Source organism: Cottoperca gobio, chromosome 12, assembly GCF_900634415.1.
Source record: "Cottoperca gobio chromosome 12, fCotGob3.1, whole genome shotgun sequence".
In the NCBI taxonomy this organism is placed as follows: Eukaryota; Metazoa; Chordata; class Actinopteri; order Perciformes; family Bovichtidae; genus Cottoperca; species Cottoperca gobio.
The window spans coordinates 11,643,018-11,665,565 of NC_041366.1; the positions used below are offsets into that span (position 1 = coordinate 11,643,018).

The 22,548-nt window shown below is 39.8% G+C and overlaps 1 protein-coding gene across 1 annotated transcript in view; it reads left to right on the forward strand.

Moving 5' to 3' along the window:
- Nucleotides 1–22,548, forward strand: part of LOC115017096 (tyrosine-protein kinase JAK2-like) — a 31,582-nt gene that overhangs the window by 1,961 nt on the left and 7,073 nt on the right. The window contains 20 exon segments of the mRNA XM_029445310.1: nucleotides 6,710–6,951; nucleotides 7,569–7,857; nucleotides 11,836–11,959; nucleotides 12,079–12,199; nucleotides 13,525–13,670; nucleotides 14,440–14,734; nucleotides 14,892–15,011; nucleotides 15,606–15,763; nucleotides 15,862–15,973; nucleotides 16,515–16,701; nucleotides 17,330–17,454; nucleotides 18,334–18,468; nucleotides 18,581–18,668; nucleotides 19,401–19,528; nucleotides 19,642–19,780; nucleotides 19,985–20,136; nucleotides 20,634–20,784; nucleotides 20,881–21,014; nucleotides 21,189–21,378; nucleotides 22,247–22,371. Coding sequence (XP_029301170.1) covers nucleotides 6,889–6,951; nucleotides 7,569–7,857; nucleotides 11,836–11,959; nucleotides 12,079–12,199; nucleotides 13,525–13,670; nucleotides 14,440–14,734; nucleotides 14,892–15,011; nucleotides 15,606–15,763; nucleotides 15,862–15,973; nucleotides 16,515–16,701; nucleotides 17,330–17,454; nucleotides 18,334–18,468; nucleotides 18,581–18,668; nucleotides 19,401–19,528; nucleotides 19,642–19,780; nucleotides 19,985–20,136; nucleotides 20,634–20,784; nucleotides 20,881–21,014; nucleotides 21,189–21,378; nucleotides 22,247–22,371 — 2,982 coding nt within the window. The 5' untranslated portion in view covers nucleotides 6,710–6,888.

Consider the following 22,548-nt stretch of genomic DNA (forward strand, 5'->3'; position numbering starts at 1 on the left):
TTTAATTCAGGTCAGATGCCGAGAAGTGCGCCGTCAGCTGCTGTAATGGGGGAAGAAATTGCTAGATTTGAACCCAAATTAATGAAATCATCCCACACTGTGGTGTGGTTTAGGGTGAAACGAAATGTGAAGTCACCCTGTGTTTCCTGGAGTCTTGAATCATTTAGTTATTGATGCATGCTGCTTTAGGAAGCCGAACTGAATCTATAATGCGTGACATCCTTCCCAAACATTTCACAGTTAGAAACCGTTTACAATGTTGGTCATCAGCATTATTGTTGTAGTCATTCGTGGTTTGTTTTAACCAGATGCAGTTTCTTTCTTTTTTTAAACACAGTGCCTTTGTCCCATAACATAGCAAGAGGCAGCACATAAACATTCACACACGCGCACACATACAGTACAGTAAAGGAAACGTGTTCATCATCTCACTTACATGACAATAATCTGTGGTCTCACATTTTGTTGATGACGTAATGTGAAAAAGGTTTTTGTGGACATAACATTAATTTAGTGCTTGAGTGTGCCGTTTAGTGGGTCCCTTTATGTGGAGTGAATCAGACAAGCTGCCTGTAAAGAACACATTGTGCATGTAATAACAGGCTGGCTGCCCTTCTGTTGTAGGAAGTAAGATAGTGTAATTCATTTCCAAGACTATTGTGTTAAATCATCATTACAGAAAGTAAATTCACTTTTGGGGAAGTGTAAACCCACTGAAACAACTACAGTGTTGCATCAGTTTGGGAAGTGTGTAAGCAGTAACACAAAGGACAATATTAACTTTAACTTTAAACCATTAGAGCTGTAGACGCAAGTCTCTTATTGTACGGTTTGCTCATGAAGGATGAATCCCACAGTCAAACACATGTTTTGTCAAACTTTTCCAGCTTACCGTTGTCTTCTTTTGATCAATTTCTGTTTATGAAGAGAATCTTGTATCTTGTCAAAAGACATAAGGAGATCACAAGAGATTGCAGTTTACTTGAATAAATGAAATCTGTATTGCCCCTAGGGCCATTTGCTTTGCACAAAGAGCACACAAGATATAAAACATCAACAACCGTACATGACAGCACATAGACAAATACAACGTAAAAACATGATCATAAAAAATGTATGAAAAAAAACTAACCCTATGGGATCAGACCTTGTTAAGCAGCTCAATACTGCGTGGGACAAAGGATGTGATACAATATCAGCACAGTTCTGTCCACATTACAACTACACATTCAAGTTTCCTTTAAAAGTACAGACTTTGTTGAGCCTTTTTAAACCTCGCATTGTTGTTAGCAATCCATGTCAGTTTGTTATCAATAATAGGGCACAGGTACTTATACTCGTGTCCACATTCAGTAATGTCGTTCATAATTATAGGGGACAGAGGAGTTCTTTTTCTAAAATGAATGATTATTTCTTTTGTTTTCTTTGTTTAAAATCAATGAGTTGGTCTGGACACCAGTTGTAGAGATGGTTAATCTCAGCTCTGGTAACTGGTCTCAGAGCTGTTATCATTGTGCACATGTGCTGGTGGCTCACACAGTCATTGGTATACAAAATGAACAGCAGAGGTGAGAGGACACTACCTGGTGTCTGAGTGCTGATAACTGTCCTCCATGGATATGGACATACTGTTGCATCTCAGTAAGGAAGTTGTACATCCATCTTATGAGGTTATGATTTACAGCTATGCTGCCTCGCTTCACTGTCAATAGATCTGCCTGTACAGTATTAAAAGGCAGATGAGAAATCTGCAAACATTATAACTTCATAAGTATTACTGTTGCATCCTCCACATTTTCTCTATATGTAAATTGTAAAACATCAGGTGCACCGCACCTCCTCTGATGTTCCGCATATTAGTGTCAAAACATGGCAAGGTATGGTACAGAATCATTGTTGAGTTGACAAACAAGATTCAGGGCAGGATTCGTAAAACAAAAACCTCTCCAGGCTATGACTGTTGGTGTTACACAATGCAAAAAACACCACCTGCCATCTGAAGTCCACAATCAGTCCATCATTAATAAGTCAGGAGTATCATATAGTGCCGTTTGACTGTACGTGCTATAAACAAACACATTCTGCTTCACACCCTCTCTTCCTTTGTATAAAGTGTATTTTGAGGGTTTTCCCCCTGTTTTCTAGAGAGATTGAGCTGTTCCCAGAGCTAAGCTGATGGGCTGAGTATAGCCAAATAATACAAAGCTTCATTGCTTCACATTATTAAAGAGAGTATTCAAGTCATCCAGTCATTGGAAAAACCTTTGGCAGCAGTTATGGCTTTTGTTTTTCTTTCTCAGCTTTGTAGAGCTGGAAACTGGAGTTTTTAGTAGCTCAACAAAGATTTTTCCGCACAGCATGATGCCTTGCCTTAGAGATGGAAACTGAGGATTGGTTTACCAAAATGGGAAAAACGCTCAAAGGAGTGGGATAATAAATCTGTATGGACTCTATCTTTAGGATAGTGAGTATCATTATACTAGAGAGTGTGTGTGTGTGTGTGTGTGTGTGTGTGTGTGTGTGTGTGTGTGTGTGTGTGTGTGTGTGTGTGTGTGTGTGTGTGTGTGTGTGTGTGTGTGTGTGTGTGTGTGTGTGTGTGCGCGTGTGCGTGCGCTCTTACAGTTAGGTCCATAAATATTTGGACATTGACACAATGTTCATAATTCTGGCTCTGTACACCACCACAATGGACTTGAAATTAAACAATCAATATGTGCTTTAAGTGCAGACGTTCAGCTTTCATTTGAGGGTATTTACATCCAAATCAGATGAATGGTGGAGGAATTACAACACATTTTATACGTGGTATCCCCTTTTTAAGGGACCAAAAGTGATTGGACAAAGTAACATAATCATAAATCAAATTGTCACTTTTAATATTTGGTTGCAAATCCTTTGCAGTCAATGACAGCCTGAAGTCTGGAACCCATAGACATCAGTAGACGCTGGGTTTGGTCCCTGTTGATGCTCTGCCGGGCCTCTACTGCAGCTGTCTTCACTTCCTGCTTGTTCTTTGGGCAGTTTCCCTTCAGTTTTGTCTTCAGCAAGTGAAATGCATGCTCAATTGGATTCAGGTCAGGTGACTGACTTGGCCATTGTAGAACATTCCACTTCTTTACGTCCAATGAGTTCTGAAGCATTTGGCCGAATATGAGCAGATAATATTGCCAGAAACACTTCAGAGTTCATCCTGCTGCTTTTGTCAGCAGTCACATCATCAATAAACACAAGGGAACCAGTTCCATTGGCAGCCATACATGCCCACGCCATAACACAACCACCACCATGCTTCACTGATGAGGTGGTGTGCTTTGGTTCATGAGCAGTTCCTTCCCTTCTCCATACTCTTCTCTTCCCATTATTCTGGTACAAGTTGATCTTTGTCTCATCTGTTTATAGGATGTTGATCCAGAACTTTACAGGCTTTTTTAGATGCGTTTTAGCAAACTCCAATCTGGTCTTCCTGTTTTTGAGGCTCACCAATGTTTGACATTGTGTGGAGAACCCTATGTATTTACTCTGGTGAAGTCTTCTCTTGATAGTTGACTTTGACACAGATACACCGACTGTACCTCCTGGAGAGTGTTCTTGATCTGAGCTGTTGTGAAGGGCTTTTTCTTCACCAGGAGAAGAATTCTTCTGTCATCCGTCATCTGTCTTCCATGGTCTTCAAGATGTTTTGGTGTTGCTGAGCTCACCAGTGCGTTCTTTCTTTTTAAGAATGTACCAAGCAGTTGATTTGGCCACACCTAATGTTTTTGTTATTTCTCTGATGGGTTTGTTTCAGCCTAATGATGGCTTGCTTCACTGATAGTCACAGCTCTTTAGACTTCATATTGAGAGTTGACCTCAACAAATTCCGAAAGCAAATACCACACTTGAAATGAACTCTAGACCTTGTAAATGAACTAACGAGGAAACAACACACACCTGGCCATGGAACAGCTGAACAGCCAATTGTCCAATTACTTTTGGTCCCTTAAAAAGGGGATACCACATATAAAATGTGTTTGGATGTATATACCCTCAAATTAAAGCTGAACGTCTGCACTTAAAGCACATATTGATTGTTTAATTTCAAGTCCATTGTGGTGGTGTACAGAGCCAACATGATGAACATTGTGTCAATGTCCAAATATTTATGGACCTAACTGAGTATTTTGTGATGTTTTAAGTCCTGTTTCTTTATGACCTTTTCAAGTGGCTCCATTGTTGATTTGGACTTTGTGGTCCAACTAAGGTGTCGGGCCATCTGAAGCTTAATCATTTCATCGTTTGGCGTCATTTACTCTTTTTGTACATGGATGAATGAAGCACCCATCTGCAAGACAAAGTTTGTCAGTAAGCTCTGTTTTTTAGTTGAGAAAGTTGTAGCCTGACTTCGACCAGCTGGGGGCACTTGTAGTAACAATGTAGTTTCAAACTACTTTAGTAGGCCAGTGTTTTTCTGAAACTTGTTCCAAACTTTAAAAAGGAAGCCACGCAGTTAGTTGGCAAGTACAAAATGTCCAGAGGCCAATTTAAGAGGTGGCTTCAGCAGCGACCAGCATTGAAGCAGATCAGCCATTAAGGGAAAAATGTGTTCGAGCTGATAACTCTGACCTCAACCAGCACCGAGGCCAAGATAAGAAGCGGCAAGGCACTGGTCTAACTCTCTGCCTGTCTGCTATGTGATAAACGTTTTGGGTGTGTAAACACAACAGAAAGTTAGACTGCAGTGTTGTCCTGTATTCTAAAACATATGCTGACCTTCATCTTGCATTTAACAAAAGGACTCCATCTATATATAACAATACTTTGCATAATTATTTGCTTACTTTTACTTTGCACCAGCTTCTGTCTCTCTTGTATCCTACATAGAATTAGGTACTTAAACATTAAACCACTGCGAGATTTACAATGTACGTAACATTTGTAATTTATCATTAAATGCAACACAAATCCGATTGCAACTTTTTTTTAATACATTTATTAATACAAAAAAGTAAAATTTAGGTTGGTTAGCCATCATCAAGTTAGAGCAGATGGGTGGATAAAGTCAGACACTCAGAAACCTATTTGAAGGAAATTTTTACTCTTATTTGACTTGCTCAAGGTGACAATATGGCAACAAGCCCGACGATGTAACCAAAGCATTCCAGTTTTATTATCAGTTAAAGTTGCAAAATGTAATGTTGATGTGGGCATACATACTGTTGCACTTCCTCTTTATGTGTTTAACTCTTAGCAGCTCTACACTGTCGTTTAGAGTGTAGCTTTATTAACCTCTTAACTCTTTGTTAACTGAATGCCTGCGAGGCAGTTATGAAATGTATTAATTATCTATGAATACTCAATATCCATCCTTAAAAAAAATGGCACAACACATTAAAAACAGCATATTAACGCACACAACTTGTTTCACATTGGAAAAATGACATGTCTGACAGGTCAACAGTACAGCTACTGCTGGTGGAAATGTCATTAGTGCTGCAAGTATTCTGTTATGAACCAAAGTGTTGGAGGGAAAGAATCGAGGGAACATTTTGACTTGGCACTAGATGAATAATCCGGGGATCATCATAGTCATTGCAATTCATTTGGGAGGGGACTTCTTTGTTTCACTCAAAACCACAAAAGTCAACCTGCTGGTGGTGCTGGAGAAAAAGTCAGGGGATCACCAAGGGCGGCAGAAATAGAAAAGGCATCAAATGTTTGTGCGTTTTCCACGTACATAGTTTGGAGACTCGAACAGCTGAATGCGGTCCAGGGCAGTTTATTTAGTAAGCCCACTGTCTTTTGTCTTTTGATAAGTGGTCATATGTTCTGATAAGTAACCATAAATGTCATTGACGATTAGTAATGCTCATCTCGTGCCAGTTTATGGCTATAGAGAGGGATATAACGGCATCTCAGACATCTGAATCAGCCGCTGTTTAAAATGGCTGTGGTCTAAAAATATATAGCGGTCTTGTTTAAGGGTTAAGTACAAATTAGAGTGAACAGAGAAATAATAAATATGCTGTTCTTTCCAAGCTTTACTCTTGATCTTCTCCACATTTAAATATAAAAAGGACTTTATTCTTTTTATACATCTGCGAGCAAAGCTGCCACAGCCAATGTACACTACATTACCGACTTCAAACATCAGTTAGTACTTACTTGCACCATCACCATCCTTGGGAGCATAGGTAACGACTTCTCCCCATCTACTGTAATTCATTTCTGGGAAAAAATCTTCTCTGCATTCCAGCTGTAGCCTATAATTCTCAATTCATTCTCTTCAAGCTGCATGTATTCTTTGGAAGACTTCTCCACTTTCCTCTTGGTGTGCATTTGAGGGCTTGCCTTGTGATGAAATTTTTACTTTTTGTCATCCTCTTTCTGCTATTTTTTTTATTCCACTAAATATAATTGATTTAAATTAACCTTTATTTCAGTATTGAGAGCATATATAAGAACACAGATATTCCAAAAGTGATGAAGATATTGTAATTTAGAGACATCCTTTAATTTGATTATGAATGAACCCTGGACTTTTTTTGAAAAGAATGCAATTGATCTTTAGATGAGTCATTGTACTGTGATTGAGGTGTTTACATTAGTAGTGTTATATCTTATTCTGATCCTCCACAAGACTATAAAGGATACAATTCTCACTTGGTGTGACAGTGTCTTAACTTGGTGATGAATTTAAATGTATGATTGATTATTGTTTTCTCATATTCAGTAACTTTGAATGAAGAAAACCATTTGAAGCCATCACGCTAGCAGCATGGCTCTGTGGACGGCAATGTTGGTCTGCTCAGTCGGCCGATCATTTTTGTCAGTACTGAAATATCTCAACAACTATTGGATGAATGGCCGTGGAGTTTTGTACAGACGTTCATCATTCATGATTCCTCGAGGATGGATCTTACCGACTTTGGTGACCCCCCGGACTTTCACACTATGAGGTTCACATTTGTGGTTGTGAGTGAAACGTCTCAGCAACCATTGGATAGATTGACCTAAAAATGTGTTCCAGACATTCCTGTTCTCCTCAGGATGAACTGTAATAACTTTGTTCCCCTGACTTTTCATATAGCGTCATCACTCAGTCAATGTTTTTATTTGTCAAATACTTTTGGTTATTCCTAATAATATACCTGCAAAACCAATTCCCATCAGCCTCGGGTGTACTTTGTGTTTAGTGCTAGTTAGCAAATGTTGCATGGTAACCCTCTAAGGGTGTTAAACACCCGTTGTCCCCTATATCTGCTAGGCATCAGCATGTTAGCTTTGTCATTAGCATTTAGCTTAAAGCATTGCAATGGAAATTGAGGATTTTGAATCCTCGTTTCAAAACACACACAGTGGAATTTAGACTCTGCATTTAGTATTAGGAGCACTGCCGAGGTGTCCAGCCAGGAGGTCAAAGTACCAGTCCACACTCCTTACTTGGTGCGTTCAGGGACTTGTACCGGCGACCCTCCAGTTCCCAAGCCAAGGACTGAGCTGCTGCTGTCTTGTTGATGTGTGAACATTGTCAAATCTCAGAAGCTCCTTGGTCTAATTTTTAACTGTGTTATCCTTTTGTCCCCTAACAGGTGGATGTTTGTTTTAAGCCGCACATGGCCTGTATTCTGCTGACAGACATGGACCCACCTGTCTCCGGTCCCACAGCACATCTTAATGGCCACCTCCCTGACTTCGACCCAGCCACTGGACTTGACCCCAAGCAGGACACGGATGCCTCCTGCCTGACTGTCCACCTTTACTACCTGGGAAAAGATGGAGGAGGTGTTGATACAGAACACGGTTCAGAAAGTGCGCTCACGTATCCACCTGGGGAATACATAGCAGAAGAACTGTGCATCAGTGCAGCGAAAGCATGTGGTGAGTCACAAAAGGATTTCCGATCTGATATCTGCCTACACGCACAAAATATATAGTTTAGTTTACTCGTATGAAGTTTATTTGTTTAATATGGGCTTTACATCATGCCAAAAAACTAAACATACTTAAAATATATTAGAAAACAGAGGGAAAAAGAACAAAAATAAAAGTATAGTGGTGTGGAAATGTATTATGTTGTAGGATTTGAACAATTCATACATTCTTAGTGCCATGGTCAAAACCTTGAACAGCGGTTCACATCTAGCATGGGTTAGATGCTGCTTTGTTGTTATTGTCACATATGTGTTTGTGCAACCTTGTGAAGTTCTGCTTTTCTTTTTCTTTTTTCTTTTTCAATCTGTAAGACTAAATACACATTATTTTATTAGAAATTCTCAAATATTACACTTCTATACAATTACTTTTCATTATACACAATTCACTAGCACAATCAGGACTTTTGCTCTGTTGAACATGTAATGACACTACTGTAAAGTACCAAATTGAATTATGCCACATGCAGCACAATTTGATCTCATGTGGGCCGGACCAGTAAAATCATATAATCATATAAATAACCACAACTCCAAATTTTTCCCTTTGTTTTAGTGCAAAAAAAGTACAAATACATTCTGAAAATGTTCAAATGTAATGAACTATCTTTTTACAACCTGAAACCTCTTAAGAAACAAAGTTGCAATTTCAACAATATTATGCCTCAGTTTACCATTTACACATGTGCGTTACAACTTATAGATCACAGTGTATCTGCAAAGGCACAACATATTTAGTCACAGGTATCTGGAACAGTATTTTACTTTATGATCAAAACAAATACTTTTTACACTTTTAAAGTCATCCCGTGCCGGATTGGACCCTCTGACGGGCCGTGCCGCATGTTTGACATCCCTGGTGTAGATCATAGACTGGACCATAAAAGGACGTAACGCTTGTTTTTAAGTTTCATGAATGCTGCCATATTTGTCAAGAGGGGTAAAGAGTGGGGCGTCTTGGTAGGGCTGAGTTAGGACTTACAGTACGGTCACACTGCGTTTCCAATCAATTCATAAATATTAGCAATATAATACAAGCATGCTTGAATTTGTCCATCATATCGTACGGGCTTAAATAGAAGTAAATAGGAAACAGAGTGAATATTCGTAGTAATGTGAATAAAAAAGTACTAATGTAACCGTACGACGAGCTGTTGGCCAATCACCAACTGTGATAAACTGGAATATCTTTCAGTCAAGCAAACATATTTCCCACGGCCACATACACACATTTTATTTACGTAACTGCCTTTAACTTCTTGTGGGAAAAAAACCTTGAATATGTTTTGATAGAATGTTTTTAATCCCTTTATTATTAGAGGTCAGAGACTTTTAAGGTTTGTGCAGAGGAGCGTTGTAACTGTTGGCTCAACACCTTATTAGGATATTTTATCATGTTTTTGTCTTTCATTTTAAGCTTTTTTCCCACATGAATCCCACGGGGAAATAATTTGAGCCAAACATCCAGAAGCCATCTAGTCGCAGAGCAGTTTAAGGCTCTTGACTTATGATCTGCTTGGTTTAGATCAGGGGTTTTCCTTTTGGAATGGGACACGGGCCAAAAGCAAATCACCTATTGTATTTTCTTGTACTGTTAAGATGCAAAAAGGTACTAGAATAATTACCAATTAGAAGTCCTACATATTTAAAAAGCATTTTTACCTAACAAAAAATAAAACTGGCTAGTTTAGAATAATATAATATAATAAATAATCAAAAGAACTGCTTGACCAAAGTTTAAGAGTATTTGGTGTTTATTTCCATGGCTTCTTCAGAGCTTCAAATTCCTCCAATTTTATTTTTTTAAAGAATTTTCTGGTAGGCTTTTCTGCCATCAGAGCCGATCCAGTGTTTATTTTGTGGAAACGGAACTAGTGGCTTTTCTTTTTCTCTTTCTAGCAAACACAAATCAGGAAGTGTTGTGTTTTGTTTTCCTCTCCGCCTTAGCTCTATCATAGAAACAACTCTCATTTTTATCCTTCATTTTCTATGTCCCATGTCTTCCTTTCTTCTCTCTTTTTATCTGTGTTTTGACTTTATTTCTACCTTCCCTCCATCTATAATCCATTGCTTTTTGTCCAACTGCTGAATATCTGAATGAGATGGTATGAAGTATGTTATTAAGCTGTTTAACATATATAAAGCAATGGATCTCAGCTCCTAAGGTATGAATACAATGACTTAAATCTGCAGTGTGCAGTGTGGTGGAAGCTGCACAGCACACCATTGGCAACAGTTTCCAGGCCATTCAGGACATTTTCTACCAGCACTGCCTGCGGAAGGGTTAGCCAGCCAGCACGCAGGAGAACAGGCAGCACGCAGACTGTACTCCTTGTTGCCGTCAGGCAGACGATACAGGGGCCTGGTTGCACGCACCAACCAGACTCAAGGACAGTTTGTACCACCAAGCCATCAGGCTTCTCAACCTCCAGACCCATAGACACACTGCACTGCACTACATCAATATAAATATTATTGTTATTGTATTATTGTACCGCACAACCCCCCTTTCTCATATATGTACATACGCTATATTGTTTTTTATTATTATTTTAACCTAATTGTATATAGTACTCTTTTTATTTGACTGCTGAGCTGACATGCTGTCTCTCTCAAACACATTTCATTGAATTAAATCTTGAAAGTCATTTTAAATGCAGTACAATAGCTTCAAATAAGACAAACCAATGTAAGTGCTACATACAAAGAACATCATTTATTTATTACTAGCGCCTTGAGATTGCTTTTAGCTTTGAAAGGCGCTTTATAAATACAATTTATTATTATTATTATTATTATTATTATTATTATTATTATTATTATTATTATTAAAAAGTTGAAACAGGTGAGTTTTCAGTTTGCGAACAGGCGATAAAAAATAACACAAGACAGACTTGCTCACAGATCTTCTTACTAGTTTGACCTTACTTCCCCTGTTGTGGTTGAGCATACTTCCTTGAACGCACTCATACCATTGCTTCTCTTGTGAATGATACAATGTTTGTCTGCTTGTGCTTGCCTCGACTGCCAAAAATGTCTCCCCGTCTGCTGATAATACATCAGTAGCCTATTAAGATTGTGCTTAACACCTCGTGTTTTGATGCAAAAACATCTCAAAACAAACTCACTCACTTGATGTCTGCGTCAGAAAGCATCACAGCACAGTACAACCCTTTTCCAACGCAATCTTAATGAACAAAAACAAGAATGTTGCTGAAGCAGAAGCTCATTACTTCCCCCAAAACACTCACAAGCCTGAGTTTAACCACCTCACACCTCTAACTCTAACTCTGAAGCTGAAGCTCCGGTCCACTGACAGTCACACCAGACCTGCGAACCGATGACAGCGGCGGGGCTCTAGCCGCGGGGCTAATGTTAGCTTAGCCTTCTAGCTAGGTTGATTCCATCCCTCCTCCTCCTCCTACGATATGTTCGACATAGCTCGACATATCTTTATTTTTGTCGGTTGAATTTAATTCTGCAGTACACGTTATCTTAAGCAACTTTATTATTTCCATGGTCAGCATACAAACCAAACATTACTTTTTGCTAATACTAGCTCCCGCAATTCTCTGCGCAGTCTGCTTAACCCTTGACCTCGCGTGTCATCGTTAATCTCGCAGTTATGTGGTATATGCGAGATTGGATGGGCGACTGTCTTCTTCCTAAATTAGGTTGCAGGAAACCACATTTTTATTTTCATTGTGGCTACTCCACTGAAATACACTACCAATAACAGTCAGTTGGTTGTCATTATGTCATTGTCATTGTGTACTTTCATTTAAGTAAGATTTTGAATGCAGGACTTTTTCTTGTAATACAGTATTTTAACACTACAGTATTGCTATTTTTATTAAGTACAAAAGAATAAAACTTTCCGTGCTGTATTATAGTAAACAGATGATTATTTTCTCTCTCTTACTAGGGATTGCTCCGGTGTACTGCAGCTTGTTTGGCCTGATGAAGGAAAGTGACAGGATATGGTTCCCTCCTAATCACATCTTTAAACTAGACCAGGCAGCCAGTGAGAGCCTGCATTTCAGAATCAGGTAGATATTTTTAATATGTTTTTTTATTTTATTTCCTTAATCTGTTTCAGACTTTTCATGTGTTTTATGTTCGGATTTCTTTTCTAACTGGATCTTCGCTGGTCTCCTTTTCTGTCCAGATACTATTTTCCTGGCTGGTATAACAGCGGCAATTCATTGTATTCCCATCGCTACAGCGTTTCCAAGGGGATGGAGAGCCCTGTGATGGATGATTGTGTTATGGCATACCAATTTCTTCAGGTTAGTCTTTATGGCTTGCACAATATATCATCATTAAGTCTGCTATTTGTAGTGTATTATAGTGTACTTTGTAAGTTGGCATTTTACATGTATTTTTATTTCTTTGTATTTGTGATAAAACATTTTTATAGTGCATTCTTTGCTTTCTCTTTCTTTTTTTCTTTTTTTTACATAAAAGCAGAATTGTTGGTTGGGGAAGATACAATAAGCTTTCCGCTCTTTCTCTGTGGCTGTCTGTGTCTGTCATGTCAGACATTGTGTAAATTCAGAAAACAGGAAGTGCGGCAGTAAGAGTGTTTAAGAAGCACAAATGGGAAACAAGGGTATGTCAGGGTACTGTTTGTGTGTCTGTGCACACAGATGTATTTGTGTGTGTGTGTTTTTTTGCATGTGCATTTTAAATAGTTTCTGCTTTTTTTTTTTTTCTCCCACATGCTTGTGTGAACTTGCCATATGAAACTCAGCTTTGTTTTTATCTCCACTGTCACATTGACAACATAACAGTTCGACTCGAATGTTTCCTGACGCCTTTGTTGTTGAATAAAAGGAGTTCCCCCTTTTAAAATACACTTCTATGTTGTAACATACATTATCATGTGCAATAAAGAGATTATAATCCGTCTCATAACTGTTAATTTGGTTGATAATAATAATAATAATAATAATAAGCTTTATTTGTATAGCACCTTTCATACAAGAATTGCAGCCCAAAGTGCTTCACAGCAAAAACATAACAATTAGTACAAGGACAGAATAAGAGCATTTACAGTACAATAATCACAGTGTTGATGTAAATGAGTCTGAAGTACCATTATAAAAATAGCCAAATTAAAATAGTATAAAATAGCAGATACATTGATGGATTTAAGATTTATTGATTTGGTAAGGGTAATACATTTGGCATCGGTTCAACCTCCTCCCCCAATCAACCCTTTCTTTCTTTCACTTCATTTTTCTCCTTCTTCCCTTTACGGATACATCATCCGTTCGATTTGACACATCTTGTGTGATTATGCCTCGGCCGGAGGCATGATTGGGTTGTCCGCCTGTCTCATTTTTGTGAACGCAATATCCCAGTGGGGAATTTCTTCAAATATTGCACAAACGTCACATGGACTCGTGAACTGATTTGGATTTTCACGTTCAAACTCACCGTGACTCAACAAAACACATTTTTGGCCATAACGCAAGAAATCACATGCTAATTATGACAATTTCACACAACTGTCTAATAGGATTAGGTGATAACATTTGGACCAGACATGGATGTAAACGGCAACTTGACTAGTTAGCCGAGGCTGTAATTCTAGTTTTCCCTCCTCCAGTGGCGTAGCGACTTCCTGAATGGCTGGGTTCCTATTCCGGTGAGCCATGAGGCCCAGGAGGAGTGTTTGGGCATGGCGGTGCTAGACATGATGAGGCTCGCCAAAGAGAATGGTCAGTCCCCCGTGGACATCTACAATGATACCAGGTAGGACACACTAGAGGTGAAGTAATGTAACATTATATTTATTGTGACTGTTGCTGCTACAGAAAAATGGTCTCTGAGAAAGAAAGAACATTTTGATTTAAAAGGGCAACCTTTTAGAATCATTACTCTACTAGAAGAGTATAATACTGTACGCTTGAATATGTTTATCACTTAACTATGAAGCAGCCTTTAAAACCAGGAGAATAAAACATTTGACTCATCAATGTTCAGATAACCAAAATTCAGGAAGATTTTAGTGTCATGTACATGCTACACTCTCCCATGTGTCTCTGTGGTGCTGGTGTGCATGTGGGGTACAGCTCATGAATAACGGTTTCAGAGCAGTGTGACAGGCTCCTCAGGACACAGTGAGCATCAGATAGTTTCATTATGTTCGTTCATGCAGCTGAATTAATTATCTTTTTGTATGAGATGTTTCAGTTAAAAAACAATATCTGATCTTTGAAATACTTATGCACTGTGTCCACACTCCTTCGTATGTAATTCATCATTACTATAATCATTTTTTGTTTTACATTTGCGAGGCTTGACTGATTCTCCTGAGGTGAAATGCAGCATGTACTGTACACTGGCTGAACTGCCACAAAGCGTACTTAGTGCTCTTTTAACCTTGTTTCCTCTCCCACTTGCCCCTCCCTTCCTTGTTTCATTGTCTTTCCTGTTATGTTTCATAATTCCCTCCTCTTGTTGTTATCCTCGTCTCCATCCTCACCTATCCCACCCTTCCCGATCGCCTGCCCGCTTTTAGCTACAAGTCCCTCCTGCCGAGATGCATGCAAAGCCGCATCCAGGAATATAACATCTTAACTCGGAAGAGGATCCGCTATCGCTTCAAGAAGTTCATCCAGCAGTTCACTGAATGCAAGGCCACGGTGTGTAACCTCAAGCTCAAATACCTGATAAACCTGGAGATGCTGCTTCCCTGCCTCTACTCGGAGCGCTTCCAAGTCACAGACCTCTCTGCACGCGAGGTTACCATCGTTGTCACGGGCGACACGGGCATCCAGTGGTCAAAAGGGAAAGGGGAGGAGGAAGCAGAGGAGGTGCGGCTGTCATGGCTCTTTTATTTAATTTTTTACAAATAGATGGAGCTCTAGGAGTTGGTTAAAATTGCGATAACGACACAAGCGCATGTGTGTGCATGCTTCTTCGTCTAATACACATGTAAACCCTTTATTTTGTGCTGTTTCGCGTTGCCAGGAGCTGCAGACATACTGTGACTTCCCCGAGGTGATCGACATCAGCATCAAACAGTCCAATCAGGAAGGCTCTGTGGAGAGTCGCATAGTTACCCTCACCAGACAGGACAACCAGATCCTGGTATAGTACTCTCTTAACTCTTCTTCAAGCTCTGCCCTACGCTGCTCATTTATCATTTAAATAAACATGTAGATTAATAATTAGTTTACTCCACACTTCTGTTCTTATCTTCACTACTGTCTGTGAACCAAAGTGACATTAAAGCTCTACTCTGCAATGTGTTTAAATGACCACATAGTTGTTGGACATAAAGATGAACATTTTAACCATTTGTTAATCATTTTTAAAGTGTTTTCTACACTAAGTTGCATAAATAGATGGATTGAAGGTTTATATCAGGGATACTCAATTGCTGAAATGTAAGAATGATTCACAAACATAAATCATATCAGCCTATGTCGATGCTTTTTATGCACTCTGGTACCTTATTTACATTACAAATACAAAATACATTCCCATTGTGAATCAATTTCATTATATTGCAATGGTCGGCGAACCAGCTGCAACCCTATCTGGCCCACGAGTCGTAAATTGAGTATCACAAGCTTATAGTTTACCGTAACATGATTTCAGTTAAAAAAGGAAACAAATAGTTTACTACATGATTTATTTGTGTCCTCTTCTCCATGCACTCTCTATCTGTCTGACCCCAAGGAGCTGGAGTTTCGTTCGCTGCCAGAGGCCCTGTCCTTTGTGTCATTAATTGATGGGTATTACAGACTGGTTGCAGATGCCCATCATTATCTGTGTAAAGAGGTGGCTCCACCAAGACTTCTGGAGTGCATTCAGAGCTACTGCCACGGCCCTGTGTCGTGAGTATCACACACATTCACAGACATAGCATGTCACTCGTGTGCACCCACAACCGCAGAAACATTCACACACGCACATTCTGTCTCTTTGATCACAGGATGGAGTTTACCATCAGTAAACTGCGTCGCTCTGGTAACCACCAAGGCCTGTACATCCTTCGCTGCAGCCCCAGGGACTACGACAAATACTTCATGTCCTTTGTGGTGGGGGTAAGCTGTTAACTTTGACATCAATGTGAAGCTCTGTATTTCTCACATGTGACTCTACATATAAACAGGCTAATTTAACACACCGTTGGCCTTTTTATAGACACCACTAAGTCGCTTCTTCAGCCCATGACCGAATGCACGCATCACAACAGACTGCCAGATGATGTCTTCTGTTGGATGATACAATGTTTCACCACAAGACTTTAAACTATAATGTATATACAATGTAGTGCTTTGTTCAAATGAGTGTGAAGTAGGACTGTGGTCAAAGTCACAGTAATCACAGCTGCATCACTACATTTAGTCGAGAGGAAGTTTCTGAATGTAAACTGTGTTTTGCTATAAACTCCAGTACTCGTAAAAGTTTTCTCACCAGAACCTCCTAAATATCGCCCACATTTTCAACCACTGGATGGAGCCATAGGTCTGATTTACACATGACATGGACAATCCAGTTTACATGCAATACCATACTGTGACTCAGACATGCTGTACGTCTATGTTCAGCACAACATATCTGTATCATTTATTTTGTTCTCAGTATGAAGCTACGGTGGACTATAAGCACTGTCAGATCGTGAAGATAGAGACAGGAGAGTACAATCTGAGCGGTGCGAAGAGGAACTTCGGCTCACTCAGAGAACTTCTGCACTGCTACCAAAAGGAGGCGCTCCGCACTGACAGATTCACTTTCCAGCTGACCAGGTGCTGCTCGCCCAGCCTCAAAGGTGAGTATTCACACACAGACAAACACTGATGAGACTACAGTATAAATACCCACATTAATATGAACGCTAGTGAAATAACACATGTACAGTAAAATACAGACATTCTATGCAATTACAATGTTCTCCAGTACAGTTGAGACCTTTTCACAGAGTTGGACCTAATTTGTGTTTAGTTGATTCTTTGTCCATAAGGCTGCAAAAAATAGGCAACAGCAGCATCGCCATGATATTTGGATGATGTCATAGTTTACCCTGGATCAATTGTAAAACTTTGAGTGAGTTTTGTTAAAACCATTTGTCAATTATTTACAGAATTCATTAATGAAGATCATGTGGAACAATAGCTTGTGCACATTGTACAAGACACAGAGATCATTCAGGCTGCAGACCAAAAGATTGGCCTTAACTCTTTCCTGGTCATAAATAATTTTTAAGCTACAAAATATGAATTAGAACCATTAGACAACATACGAAAGCGATTAAGTAAACCCCATTAAATTAAATAAACCCCATTTTAACATCCTACATCAAAAAGCAATAACCCCCAGTAGTGATGATCAGATGTCGTGTCTAAATGTGAGTTTGTTGCTAGTTTTCCTAATCCCTGTCCATCTTCACCTTTCTTTAGATAAATCCAACCTGGTGGTGTGTAGGAATAATCGCGGGGCGGATGTTCCTCTGTCTCCCTCGCTCCACAAACACAACATCAGCCAGATGGTCTTCCACAAGATCCGAAAAGAGGACCTCGTCATTGTAAGATAATCGCTTGAGCTTTTCCTCTCATCTGAAAAAGGCAGACAAACGATCATAACTAGGCCATTTCTTCTGTCTCCGTAGGTTGTATTAGTGTATAGGATTAGATGCATTGTAGAAGCTTACAACGGTATGGAAACGGATCTTGTGTGCCGGTTTCTTGCCCTGAGCAGATCAGTTATATATTAACAAAGGTGATCCGTACCAGTGGGAGACCAGTGTCTTTGTGATTGTGAAATAACACTGACTGTGAAGCCAAAGTATAATGATGCAGGCTTTTTGTAGACAAGGTAACGTTGTGAATTAACAAACACACTTCCTCAATTGATCCACCTACCGTAAAGCAGCGTGAACAGCAGTCCCTGTGGACATGTGTGAGTGCAGTGTGTCAGCCATGCTCTCCCCTCGGTGACTGGTCCATTTCCGTCTCACCATATTCTCTGCTATTTCAGCACTTGAGGTTTTCTACAGCAGGTCTGGTCAGACGAGAGCTGAGCGGGTTTTCTGTATTGCAATATTGTCTTCTCACTCATCCCTCACTTGATTCAACAGGTGTTTTTTATTTTTATTTTTATTTTATTTAAGTGCTTTGGAGATCCTGACCTCAAATCTCTTTAGTTGAATCTAAAGCAGTCAAAGCCATGTGGTCAGACAGGGTCTGGTGTTATTCAGTTTGTTGTCTGGGCTGCAAGTGAGGAAGCTTGTAGCTTTAGTTTGATTTGTAATTATATATATATATAGGTTTTTGCGGAATTTGCTCCTTGTTGATACCACTCGGAGGGTTCCAGTAACTTTATGGGTCAAGGAATTGTGTCTTTCACTCAGAGAAATGCACTCCACCTCATTTCAATAATTCAATAATCAAACTCTGTGTTTTAGAATGAGAGTCTGGGCCAAGGAACTTTCACCAAGATTTTCTGCGGTGTGAGGAAGGAGCTGGGAGACTATGGAGAGATACACCAGATAGATGTCGTTATCAAGATCCTGGACAAGGCTCAACGCAACTATTCAGAGGTTGGCCGAGTGACTGAGTGACTGAGAGGATCTGATTTAAATACAACTTTGAAGACACGAGTTGAAAAGAGACAAGTTAATAGGATCCCTTCTCTCGTTTTCTCCCTCACAGTCCTTCTTTGAAGCAGCCAGTATGATGAGCCAGCTCTCCCACAAACACTTACTCCTCAACTATGGCGTGTGTGTTTGTGGCAATGAGAGTAAGTCTACAGAACACACACACACACACACACACACACTACTGGACAGAGAAGGAATCATTGTGGTGATCCTCACCTGTGGTACATAGGAAAGACGCTTCAATATCATCCAATCAAAAAGGATCAACAGGTCACTAAAGGGGCCACTGCAGTCTGGATGTTTAATCAGAGCAGTGTGTCTAAAAGACTTTCACATTCATGAGTGCAGGAAAAGAGCAGGGTGGAAAGAAGATCAAAGATTATAATAAATTATTTAGGAAAATGATGAAAGCACTGACACAAAGCAATATATTGTCTTTAAGTGTTGGGGTGTTTCATTCTTTATTATAAATCAGGCATATGGTGCACTAATAGTCATTAAATTAAAAAAATTTAACTTTTCAGATTTCGGTAAGTGTTCTGTTTATAACTGCTGTCAATGTGTCTCTGAAGAAACGACAGGAAATCAGTGACAGTAGGATTTATTGAAATGTATTGAACATGATATAAATCCTCCATACCACTCATCAACTTCCACAAACAATACAACAAAATCATACCACAATATATGTGTTTAAAATAGCATTACTGTCAGAAATAATCACTATGAAGTCAGCTTTAAAAAAAACTATCAACATCTATTTTTAAAATAGTAAACCACAAACTGGTTTTATTAGAGTTGTATTATAGTTTTAGTTTAGCATATTCTCTACATGGATAGTAGTAGTACTAATAAAATTATCTCCCTGTCAGACATGATGGTGCAGGAGTATGGTAAATATGGTTCGCTGGACACCTACCTGAAAAAGAATAAAAGCTGTGTGAACATCACCTGGAAGCTAGAAGTGGCCAAGCAGCTCTCCTGGGCTATGCACTACCTGGTAAGAAATAAAGAGAAATACTTTCAGCTAATGTGTAAATAAAACTAGTTGAGCTTTGAAGCAAAGTACCTTACAAAGGCCATTTACGCTGTCCCTGTTATGTGTGCACGCAGGAGGAAAAGAACCTCATTCATGGAAATGTTTGTGCCAAGAATGTGCTTTTGATCAGAGAGGAGGACCGGCTGACGGGCAGCCTGCCCTTCATCAAACTCAGTGACCCGGGTATCAGCGTCACCGTGCTGCCCAAAGAAGGTGAGACACACTGAGTCATGTACTGATGTGAGAAGACTTGTGCCTCACACCTCAAGTCATGTGAGAATAATGTCAACATAGTGTTGCTTTGGTGTGATTGTCGCAGTTTGCTTTCTTTCTTTCTCGCTCCTTCCGTCCGCATCTACCTTGAATTCCATTCATGTATTTCCTTCTCTCTGTGCTTCCCTCACGTCCGTCCATCAGTTCTGGTGGAGCGTATCCCATGGGTGGCCCCCGAGTGCATTGAAAACCCCCAAAACCTGAGTTTAGCCATGGACAAGTGGAGCTTTGGGACCACCCTTTGGGAAATCTGCAGTGGCGGAGACAAACCTCTCAGCACCCTGGACTGCTCCAAGGTCACAACAACAGAAAATGCATTGAGAGTTTTGACTTACTGAAAATGTTCTGTATTAAAGGAATAGTTTGCCATTTTGGGAAATGTTAAATGAAGTTGGCTGCCTGACCTCACTGACTCCAGGAAGTCACTGCTTCCAGCAAAAACATTTTTTTCCAGTGTCCTTTGAACACTATGGTGTTCATCAGTGCGGTGCTTTTGTAACTTCAGGACTGGGCCAGGCTAGCTGTTTCCTGCCATTATGTTATGCTAAGCTAACCGGCTGTCGCCTGTAGCTTCATATTTACCCTACAGACATGCAGTAGGAGTGGTATCATCTCATCTCATCTTACTCTTTACCTAAAAAGTCTAACTATTCCTTTAACTCACGCAATTTGTTTTAAAGCGAAAGGGAGACGAAGTTATTTAAAACATATTCTGTAGATTGTTTTAAGAATGTATGCCAACTTGTATCATTTCCCAACTGCAGGTTCTGACTTTTGCTCTTTTGCTCTGCAGAAGAACTTGTTCTATGAGGACAGGCACCAGCTGCCGGCTCCTAAGTGGACAGAGCTGGCCAATCTGATTAACAGCTGTATGGACTATGAGCCCTCACACCGACCCTCCTTCAGAGCAATCATCAGAGATCTCAACAGCCTCTTCACACCAGGTATGAAGAAAACAATCATACGCCCTACACACACCCGTCATCTAGGGTTTTATCAGGACATTTTATAAAACGACTTTTCACCTTGTTGTGTTGCAGACTATGAGCTGCTGGTGGAGAGCGACATGGTGCCCAACAGGACAAGAGGCTTCGGCTTCCCGTGGGCCTCCGAGAGCCAGGAGCCCGCACAGTTTGAGGAGAGGCACCTCATCTTTCTCAAGCAGCTGGGCAAAGTGAGACATACACACACACACACACACACACACACACACACACACACACACACACACACACACAGTTGATGAGAATACACCAGCTAATTTAGTGTGAGCTCAAAACCAAGATGAAATCATAGCTGTGGTGTCTGCATCTCATAAGTCTGCTCTACCTCTGACCCCACACTACAGGGAAACTTTGGTAGCGTGGAGATGTGCAGGTACGACCCCCTGCAGGACAGCACAGGGGATGTGGTTGCCGTGAAAAAACTACAGCACAGCACAGCCGAGCACCTTAGGGACTTTGAGCGGGAAATCGAGATCCTCAAATCCCTCCAGCATGAAAATATTGTCAAATACAAAGGAGTCTGCTACAGTGCAGGTATGAGCACATTGTTGTACAACATATATATTTAGAAATGGTCCGAACATTCTATGTATCCTGTTGCCTGTCCTCAGTTTTAAATCTATATAACTCATTTTGTTTATTATTATTATTATTATTATTATTATTATTATTATTATATGATACAGTAATTCTGTGCCCCATATTCTTGATATTCATTATAGTGATATAAGCTGGTGTTTCTGCATCAGTGGTTCTAAGATGGTTTAAGGAATAAGAAGACATTTGCTGTTTGGAAAAAAGACCTTTCACACAGATTTGATTCCAAACCAACAGTAGATCACAATAAAATGTATCTTTTCTTATTAAAAAGAGATGACTAGTTGTTGTTTACACTCAACTGTGGAACAAACATGTGTCGGGTGTTCTTGGAAAATGGGGGGGGGGGGAATGGGATAAATAGAAAGTCCTGACAAAGACCTACAGTATACATTTAATTATTACTACAATAAAGGCTTTTTCCTTCCATGTTGTTACTTGTTTTTATATTTTGGATTTATTATTTTGCTTACATATATAAGCTTGAAAGTCTTTTCTTTATTGGCATATTTAGATAAAACTAATGATTTGCCTGATTCTTAACTGAGATCTCGGAGGGGCTAGGTGTTTTTCACTCTGGTGATGGAGCAAACTTTGCCTACAACTGTTTCTTGATTGGATATTACCTCCCTGGTAGATTTTGTTATACATAATAATGTCTTTACAATTCCTACATTTGCTGCCTAGGGCGTTAGTGACCATTCCCATGAAACAAATAAATCTTGATTTTCTCACAGGCCTCCACTCTACTGCTCACTCGTCATATTTTCTCTCTTAAGTATCGCACTTAACTTTGTTTTCGCAGGACGAAGGAACCTACGGCTGATCATGGAGTACCTCCCCTATGGCAGTTTGAGAGATTATCTCATCAAACACAAGGACCGCTTTGATTTCAACAAACTGCTGCACTATGCATCACAGATTTGCCAGGTAATGCAGTGCAGTAGGTGGTGCAGACTTTAAAGAATCTATGTAGCCCTGCCGTGTCATACATTACATTTGAAACAGCTCTTCCTTGAACTGTCCAATGTAACTAAATATGTAACTAAAATGTCTTTCCCATCTTTCCTGTCTGTGATACCAGGTGAGAAATAGACTAAAATGGGG